This window comes from Montipora foliosa, chromosome 7 (assembly GCF_036669935.1).
Source record: "Montipora foliosa isolate CH-2021 chromosome 7, ASM3666993v2, whole genome shotgun sequence".
Lineage (NCBI taxonomy): Eukaryota > Metazoa > Cnidaria > Anthozoa > Scleractinia > Acroporidae > Montipora > Montipora foliosa.
The window spans coordinates 41,243,066-41,253,065 of record NC_090875.1 but is presented as its reverse complement, the minus strand read 5'-3'; the positions used below and the strand labels follow the sequence as shown (position 1 = coordinate 41,253,065).

Genomic DNA, 10,000 nt, shown 5'->3' with positions numbered 1-10,000 from the left:
GCTGGATAAGTTTTTTCGAAAATGTATCTCACAGAAAAATCAAGAGGAAGAAGAAACACTCCTTCACGTTTTATGGACGGGCTGTACGCCATACCTCTTCCCGTTTCAGGAATTCCAAGTCTGTGTTTTGCTCAGCAACTTGTATGTGTACATTTTAGCGGATAAAGAACACAAAAACTCCATCAACAAGAGAAAAGGAGTAAAATTGAGATTTTCCCGAAGTCCTGACGACTTGAAACCCACTTACTGCTTTAACTTCATTCCCCTGTGCAATCTGCGTCAAGTTTGTGTGGGCCTGTTTGATCAAACTGTGAGACTGGAGACTGAATTGAAAGAAGAAACATTTACTTTTATCACGCGAGACTTTCACCGCACGAACACTTTTCTAGAATGCTTAAACGGTATCTTGTCGAAACAGACCGGAACGACACATCCGAGAGCAGAAACTCTTACGTCGAGTATTTACGACTCGCAATCGATCATCGATTCCGATCCGAGTACTTTCACGAAGACCGACTATCAACTTACAAACAGTGGGGTTAAGTTCATCTATCCCAATGATGATTCGTTGGAAATTTTGAAAGACGCTATTGCTGACTTTAGTCGCCGTTCAGTGGACTGTGAGCAGCTTCTCGATGTGGTCATCCTGGTTTATTTGCTGGTGTTTCACGAAACGGAGCCGAAAACCGAAGAACCACGAACACTTGTGATTATGGACAAGTCTTTATGCTTGTGCATTGAGGATCATGTAAATTACCCGTTACCGCTATTCGCCACAGGACTTCCCGAGAACCCGCAGTACAACGTGCAGGATTTGCGTGACATCAAATCGTTGTCTCGAGTAGAGTTCAGTGACTTCAACTCGTGCGACTTCAAAATGGTCTTTTCTCCGACTCAGCATCAAGACGAGGATGTCCCCGATGGGTTTGACTCCGCCAGTTTGGGTGATCTGTGCGTCATTACTCATCATATGGAGAATTCAGAAAAACCGGATATTTGGTGGCGGATTGTGGCGCAAACTTACAAGGAGAAAGAAAAGGCCTTGGGGCTCATCTGCAAGCTTTGGGCAGATATTCATGGTGGAGCACTTCCTGTTATGAAAGCAAAGAGTTAGAGTCTTAAAAGAGTTCTCTGGGCTTCTGGCATAGAGTGGTTTTCATTATGGGTGTGTGAAAGCAAAAGAAAAAATACGCGTAACCCGTTCAAAGCGCGAGAAACTCTTTTTCGTTCCTCGCTGGTCCGGCGGACATCCGGTGAGGCGAACATAGAAACCAGCGCATCTTTCCTTTTGTTTCTGTTAAAATCATGATCGATGATTGCCTGAACAATCGAAAAACCCTATTTTTCAACTCGTGAATGCAAATATGTTAATTAAGGCATATCAGAATTAAGGGCCTTGATATAACGGATTTCATTGGAAGTTACCTTAAGAGAAGAAGAGAATTTAGGTATGGGTTTTTTGTTTTTAATGATCAGTCCCCAGTTGTTCCAAAGGTGGATAACGCTATCCACCGGATAAATCACTATCCATTGGATAGCGCAATTGGTTTCGCTAATAGAGCGGTTTTCAATTGAGTGTCGAAAGTAATTAGATAATTACTTTGGTTTATGATTACTTCACTCAGTGATTGGTTCAAAGTTCTCGCGCCACTTTTTCAACCAATCAGAAGTGAAACCAAAACCAATCGTGGGTCGCGCGTGCACATTTTCCCGCGCTTTGTGTCAGCTACGTGTAATTACTTCGAGTTTTGATTGGTGTACTGGATTGTTTCCGTTCTTTTTGATTGGCCAAAGTAATTACTTTGGTTTTGGTTTTACGACACTCATTTGAAAACCGCTCTACTTATCCACTGGATAGTGTTTAATCCGGCGGATAGCGCTAAGTATCCATCGTTTGAACAACTGGGGCCAGAAATATTTTATTGTCCATGGAGCATGCCAATTTGTTTTTTTTAGAAATGCCCGTGTTGAAACCAAAGGCAACGTATTCCTCTCTTTTAAGCTGTAATTTACCTCGTTTCCAGACCATTTTTACACACGATGGATCAATGGAGTGACTTTCAGCCTCCAACAGCCGCTATAACGTGTTAAAAACGAGTCATTAGGTTTGATGAATTATTTTGCATTGTCCCAAAGGGCTCTTTTGCCCTCAAACTTCTTCTCATTCAACATGGCGGCGGTGACGTCACTCACGTGATCTGCGGTCATGATTGTGCAAAAATATTGCCGTATGGTTAATCTTAGTAGTATATTTATAAGGATTTAGAAGGTGGATTTGTCAGGATTTGCATATACTTTGTATAACCAGTGGACACGAATCATGTAATGTCTCTCCGTTTTTTAAAGTAAGAAACAATATGTTAACATCGTAGTCTAGCGATAATCGCCTGTTTTGAAGAGATATTAGGGAAATTTAGTATCAATTTGCGTTTTCTCAAAACCCAAGAAACTTGCCGGTTTATGGCTAATTTATGAGGATATTTATAATAAGATGTATGCGAAACCCTATGCTTTGTTAGCACAAAGGAACGCTGGCCTATCAGACTACGGCTTTTAATTGACAGTGGAGAATATATTAATGCCACACTCGAGTTATGCGCATTTCAAAGCCTGATTGAAAAGATTTTTAGATTCATACACCACTATGTTATATTTTAGCGGGATTGAAATTTTGTATGCAATAGTATTACTGTATGGTTAACTTAGTTGCATATTTTTACGGATTTAGAACTTGGACTTGTATATATTTGTATATAGTACCGGGAGTAATCAGGGATTGGTTAGAGCGAGTTTTTATCGAGTGGCGTAAAACCAAAACCAAAGTAATTACTTTGGCCGATCAAAAACGACGGAGACAATCCAGTAAACCAATCAAAATTCGAAGTAATTACACGTAGCCGACACAAAGCGCGGGAAAATGTGCACGCCTGAGCCACGATTGGCTTTGGTTTCACTTCTGATTGGTTTGAAAAATGGCGCGAGAACTTTGAACCAATCACTGAGTGAAGTAATCATAAACCAAAGCAATTCGCTAATTACTTTCGACACTCAATTAAAAACCGCTCTAGTGCGTTCGAATCGCTGCAACATGTCCCTGGGACATGTACCCGCCATATTTTCATGTGTGTGCACATGTTGTGATTTTGTCCCTGCTACATATCGCCTCAGTGTACTCTACACAAGTTTTTGTCGCTGCAACTTGTCTCTGCCACATGACCCCTCGTGTCTGCTCACCTTAACTCCGCGAAATTTGAATTGGATACAGCATTGAGTTAGCTGATTTGGTCTATGCATAGTTAATAGGTGTAGACTGGTTATAAAACTCGACAAGTTTCTTTGTTTGATGGTATTGTTCGCTTTTTTGGCCTTGATCCTGCACAAAACCCGACAAAAACACGCTTTTTTTCGGCAGGATAACCAATCAAAAGCTTCGACTAATTTATTCGAAATTCACTTGCGAACCAAAAACAAAAGATTGTGCAGGGCCACGGTCGGTTCAACATCTAATTGCGACTGTATTGTTCCTGCTTTTGAAATTCCCAGGGTTTCATAACCAGTCCCTAGATTAACTATGATCTATGGCGATACTTCTTGTTTAGAAACATTGACGTCACATTTCTTTCGATATTGAAATTTGCTAATCACGAAACATTTTATTGTTTTAACAGCCAATTAGCTTCTGGTTGGCATATTAATAACAATGGGTGACATAAAGAGAAATATCGCTGTTAGACAAATTAAATGTGACCAAAAAATCAATTCTTATTTTTCTATGGGTTTCAAAACTATGTTAACTAAACACTAAGCGACCAAAGTTTGAAGCATTGATTTAACTGGAATCGAGTTTTTTTATTGAACCCTTTGATACCCAAAACGGCCAAACCGGTCTGTCAAACCGGCCGGACGATTTTACTCGTCAATGGGGAACCCCCGGGAGTCAATGCGTTAATGGTCTGCGATTAGTAACTTTAAGATCTTGAGAGTAGAATCGAGGAGAAAATGACGTCAAAGGCTCTCTACTTTAAGAATGCAATGCGTGTGTGCGCCCCGCAAGGACTTTTTTTCATATTTCGAAACAAAAAATTTAGGTGGACGTTAATCAAAAGTTTCCATGACGATACTCCTGTTCTCTTGGCGGCAGTTGAATTCGTCATGGAAACATTTGATTGACGTCCACCTAACTTTTATTTTCGAATATGAAAAACTGCCGTTAAGTGGCGCGTGTTACTGATAACCGCTGTAATATGCAGCACGGGAGTTTTGGGCTTTCAGATTTCTAAGTTCGCGTTTTGCAATATAATAAGCTGCATTAACACGCTGAAATTTTAAGCTAGTGCGCCTTTGACGTCACTTTTCCCTGAATCCAGCCCTCTGAGGTCCAGTCGGTCAGTTTTGAACGTGAGTAATGGCGGACCATGATGTCCAAAACTTACACTCGAAGTAAAAAATCAAAGCTCAAAATTTTGCCAGTCTGGTGTTAAGCAAACACACTTTCAAAATCTGAAGAAAAAAGGAAGTGATTTTTCTATCGCACTTTAAGATGGAAGGATTTAGCTTTTATTTGCTGCTGACTGTGAAGGGAACAGTGAAACGGCAGGTTACTGTTTTATGAATTAAAAACCGTGCATGTCGAGCAAACCCCGGGTTGTGGACACACGGTATTTGTCACCTCACCTAGACCTCCCTCCTGTTTATGGCGCACTAAAATGGTCACGTGACCCATAATTAAATCAAACGATTTCTCTTGATAAGCCTGAGCTGATGGTAGAACTTCTCCTGATGCTGCACCAACAACTTATGTCCCTTTAGAGACCAGGAAATAAAATGCCCTATTATATACTCAACAAACTAACGCGTTTCTGATTGGTCAATGACGAATTTTCGTTTTATTTTTTGATTATACAACTAATCAGAAAGAAAATACATGAGCATATGGTTAAACTAGAAGAAAGATATGGAACGAAAAAACAATAAATACATGTGCGTTACAAGCAGTGCTCGCAAATCAAAACAATAAATAAATAAATAAATAAATAAAAAGTTACAAGTAAATAAATAAATAAATAAACCTAATATACACAAATTAGCTACTATTAACTTATGCTTCTTTTTAACTTCATAAATTACTGAATAGCTGGAGTAAAATTACTTGAAATAAGGCAATTGCATTTATTACTATAAAACTTGCCAGTTTTGTGTTTGATTGCAATATACCTTTCGGTCATCAAAGTTTCGTTAAGTTGCAGTATGAAAAGCGAAAAGAGAAACGATTCTTCAAATAGATTGCTTTAGTAGATAAAGGAGTTTTGCTTTTAACAAGACCAAACTTAAAACTTCCTGGTACTTTTGGGGTTTGACAAGTCCTTAAAGAAGGGTTAAGTCATTCAAATAAGTATTTTCTTTGGTGTTGTAGTGGCACCATGCCCTAAGTTTATTCCAGAAAAAGACTACATGGACGCACTTTAAAAACACGCGTTTGGTTGTATCCTCTTCATTTTTACAGATGTGGCATATATCATCTGTTAGCCTTCTTAAGTTTGTCTTTGGTGTAGATGATGTTATGATTTATCTTGAATTGGAACATTGTTAGCTTTGTATCTTTGGTAATTTTAAAAGGTCAGTTATAAATTTTATGCATACCAGATAGGGCTGCACCGTGGCTGGTTGTTTTCCTGGGTTCTCTCTCGCTGAACGGCCCAAGCGGCGGTGAGCGATGAGAGGCGGCTGTATTCGCAGGCTAATGAAACTCTGGTTGGCGCACACAAAAAAACGGGTCAATCGAGACATCACTGCGTTTTGTTCGGTCGTTGAGTCTTGAAAACTTTAACCAAATACTTTACCAAATTGTAATAATTTATCGCGAAAATTGATATATTTTTGACGGAGCATGCATTAGTTCACGTTCCCTGTAGGCTGGAATGGGTTTTGCACCGCAGGTTAGCTTGTTTTAATAGGTATATAAAACAAATCACTTATAATTATAATAATAATAATAACAATAACGATAACGATAACGATAACGATAATGATAATGATAATAATAATAATAATAATAATGTATTTGACTTCCTTGGAGGACACCATGAATAATTGAGAAATGACTTAAGATCAATTACGAACACTGGCAAGGAACTGAGTTACCTCATCGAACGCTGCCAGAAATGGACTTTGAGCCAGAATGTAAATATCGTTGAGAAGTTCTACGAATTTGTTTAAGCGGAAAAAGGAATGTAAATTGATGTAATTAACTAAGATTTAAAATTCGCTGGTTGATATCATAATGATATGCACAAAAGTAAATAGAATCTGCAATAATAATAATAATAATAATAATAATAATAATAATAATAATAATAATAATAATGGCTTTATTCAGCATTTCCACAAGGTGGCTCTTCGTCTGCTAAATTATATCTTCTAAAGTACAAATAAAGTTAAAAATATAAGAGGTAAAATAAGTATATTTAACAATGTATAATAAAAACGTTAAGCTGAAAGGTTATCTTTGACCTTTTCCATAGAAAACTGAAAACTAAAAACAATACAATTCCTTACACATCCAGGTAAACTATTAAGGCTCTTAACAGCTTGGTCTTGATAAATGTGTGATACTAGTGGGATTTCAAGTTTCACCTCAGAGTTCGATTGTGCTTAAATTGCTTCCGTCGCAAGTGACTTGGCCACTAACTTCCGGTTGTCTTCCGCTTCTCAAAAACGCGTTGTGCTTTTTTTCGTTTTTCTGCCGTGCTGGGCACGAGGAGATTGTAAACCAGTCAGACAAAAGTTTCCCTTGCTCCAGCTCCTTGCTCCCCAATCCAATTCCTCTATTTCACCAAACAAGGGAGAATTTGTCTGATTGGTTGATAATTTACATGTGCCCAGGTTTTTTTGACAGGCACGCGAGCGAAATAACAAACAAAATGGCGGCCGAAGATGTCTTGTTCTATTTATACTTGTTCCAGGTATTTTTTATAGCAACAGCATCGTGTACACCTTTTCTTCTTACGAAATAGCGGTATTTCAGTGGTAAAACTTGTTTGCAGTCATTCGCTCTTGCGTGATCTTCATGCACATATTTTTTTTGCTTCATGCACAATGTTGTCATGGTTCGATTGAGGTGGGAGTTCAGCCGAGGCCGCGCTGTCAGTTGAAGTCTGCTAAGGTGAGTCCTTTCGCTTTGTATATAATCTCAAGCTAACATAAGCAAGCACAACCTATTAAATGTTCTTTTGAAATTAACGTAATTTACTTTCCTTCTTCAACAGAAAAAACCTTATAAGAAATGCCAGCGTTATTAACGTCCTCTTCTACACCTGTTCCTAAATAATAATAATAACAATAATAATAATAATAATAATAATAATAATAATAATAATAATAATAATAATAACGGATGCATCTTAGAAGCGCAGTTACCAGCTCAGAGGCACGTTTAGACATCAAGGCGGGAGATTTCTGGTCTAGAGGAGTTACAGCATTTTTCGACGTCAGGGTCACGCATGTTAACTCCAAATGTAACCAGAGCAAGCCGACATCCGAAGTCTTTAAAGACCAAGAAGAGGAGAAAAAGCGGAAGTATCAGCAACGAGTGCTTGAGGTCGAGATGGGATCCTTTACACCCTTGGTTTTCGGAACGAACGGTGGGATGGGAAATGAGTGCCAACGATTTCTTAAGCACTTAGCAGACAAGTTAGTACAGAAGGACGGTGAGCCCTATAACAACGTCATTAATTGGCTCAGAACTGTCATCTCATTTGAACTCTTAAGATCAGTGCATGCGTGCGTAAGAGGGTCCCGAGTACCTTTCCGGAATATAGGAGACTCTCTTGACGATTGCCGGATTAATGTCGCCACCGCCGGCATTTAAATTTTTAATTTGATTTGAGTTTTATCATTATCATTATTATTATTATTTATTTTTACCAGATACATGTAACATTCAAGTTTGTATGAAAGAGTGCTCAATAAAGTTTGTTATTATTATTATTATTATTATTATTATTATTATTATTATTTTCTTTTTTTGAAGTTTTAAAACAGAGAGATGCTTGATTGCTTGTAAATTTGTAGTTCTTACCTTTTGGAGATATTTTAATGTTTGTAAATATTTTTATCATGGAAATAAAGTTATTATCTTATTATTATTAAAAAAAAAAAAAAATAAAAAATAATAATAATAATAATAATAATAATAATAATAATAATAGAAACGTTCTTAGTGCGCATTTAAAAATCTCAATGCTCTTACAATAATAATGACAATAGGAATAGCAATAATAATCATAAAAATTAAAACAATTAAACTACAAAGGTATCTATTAATAGTAAATATTAATTACTCGTTTCAACTAGCAACTTGTGTGGATTGCAATCAGGGGTTAGATCATAGGGGAACTGTAGGTAGTTGATGAAGGTGCATGCAAGCTATTGTTACTTCCTATTTTTCTGTGTCTTTTAAAATCGATTGTTTTTCAGGGAAAACTTCCTATTTTTGTGCTCATGGCTGGAGAAAAATGTCACCTTGAAATTTAAATAAAACTCAATATTTTATCTTCCAGCCTTATGAGAAAGTAAATTCAACTTACTTTAGCTGGTCAACGCCTTGAACAAGTTTCAGTCTTGAGATATTTGGGTGTGTCACTATGTGAATTGATCATCACCTTTCCTGGCATCATCATATTCATTATATTTGTGACAATTGTATTAACATCATAATTAAGGTTAAGCATTATGTCAGTGATCATTGTCTAATCAATATCTATTATTTGATTATTACACATATTCACTATATGGCTGCATATCTACATGTATCTACATACTAGATTCTGCAAGGTGGTCGGTAGGGACTGGTTAGTGCAGTAGTTTCACTTTAAAAGCATTGTTATCATCAAGGCTGCAGTACATCGGGGGAGGGGGGGGGGGGGGGGGGTTTTTTTCAGTCACAGGTTGTCCGTGACCAAAAGCTGTATTTATATTCATCACACATTGTGGAGTAATTAAAAAGTTACTATTAGAATCATCAAATGACGTTCCCCTACGGCGGGTCTGAAACACCGGTCACATTTGACAGGTCACTTGTTGCAGATTATTGTTTTGCCTTATGAAAAGTAACCCAAAACCCTCAATTTGGCTAACACTAGGCCTAAAAGCCAACTCTGGACCCAGGGTTAGCCAAATTGAGGGTTTTGGGTTACTTTCCAAAAGCAAGACAGTGACCTGCAACGAGTGACCTGTGGTTTAGACCCCCTATTCCCCTACAAGATTATATTACCCCACATTATCTTTCCTTAATATTAGGTCTATTGAAATTTCACAATAATTATTGTTAAAATGTACATATTTATTTATGTATGATTATCTTTGGTTTCTAAGCAATGTAAAATAATATTCAACTCAGGATGCATCTTGGCAGCATTTATTCCTTTCTTTATGCTGTAACCGATATACGACAATTCTGCTCATCTGTTATTGGAAAATACTTTTGGAATGACCTTCTTCTTTCTCTTTGAAACAGTATATCTAAAATCCTGTTTTAAAAAGCCATTACTATTTTGCCTAATGCTGATTCCTTTCTGACTGGTATGTACACCTGTATTTATCAGTCTGGGACTGTCTAAATATTTTGCCTACACTACCAGGAGAAACCTCAAAGCCAGGACCTCAAAGCCAGTTTATTGCAAAACCACCATCAACGTATCAGTATAGGCTTAAATGTAATACTCGCTGTCGGAAAAGATCAAACTACGCAAAAAACCTAAATACGGCACCGCCGGATACGAAAACCCAAAACCACTTAGTGGAAAAAAGGGAACGTATACCCCCACCTGCTGAACTCAGCTGCAGTGCCACCAACTCTGGGGGCTGAGGTACGCAAAAAATAGCAAACACAAAATATCTAGAAAACAAATGACTCAAAATTAACAAAATAAAATTACAGAGCTCGAGTAAGTGCTGACCTAGACTGATTTAAAATCGTAACGAACAACATACATATGTCACA

At 37.5% G+C, this 10,000-nt stretch overlaps 2 protein-coding genes across 4 annotated transcripts in view; both read left to right on the top strand.

Moving 5' to 3' along the window:
* The window catches only part of LOC138009525 (nischarin-like), a 33,675-nt gene extending 29,842 nt beyond the window's left edge, over positions 1–3,833 (top strand). For both annotated transcript variants that reach the window (XM_068856588.1, XM_068856589.1), the window contains one exon: positions 1–3,833. This exon is cut by the window's left edge and continues 947 nt beyond it. In XM_068856588.1, coding sequence (XP_068712689.1) covers positions 1–1,114 — 1,114 coding nt within the window. In that variant the 3' untranslated portion in view covers positions 1,115–3,833.
* A 3,003-nt stretch (positions 3,834–6,836) lies between these two features.
* LOC138009524 (uncharacterized) overlaps positions 6,837–10,000 on the top strand; it is a 28,575-nt gene continuing 25,411 nt past the window's right edge. Inside the window, exons 1-2 of one of the 2 annotated variants that reach the window (XR_011124429.1) lie at positions 6,837–7,162; positions 7,266–8,851. Coding sequence is in view for 1 of the 2 variants with exons in the window: in XM_068856586.1 (XP_068712687.1) it covers positions 6,873–6,962; positions 7,118–7,162 (135 nt within the window). In the remaining variant the exon portion in view is untranslated. Of the gene's footprint in view, positions 7,163–7,265; positions 8,852–10,000 lie in introns of those variants that run through there. The other variant, XM_068856586.1, reaches the window with a different exon arrangement.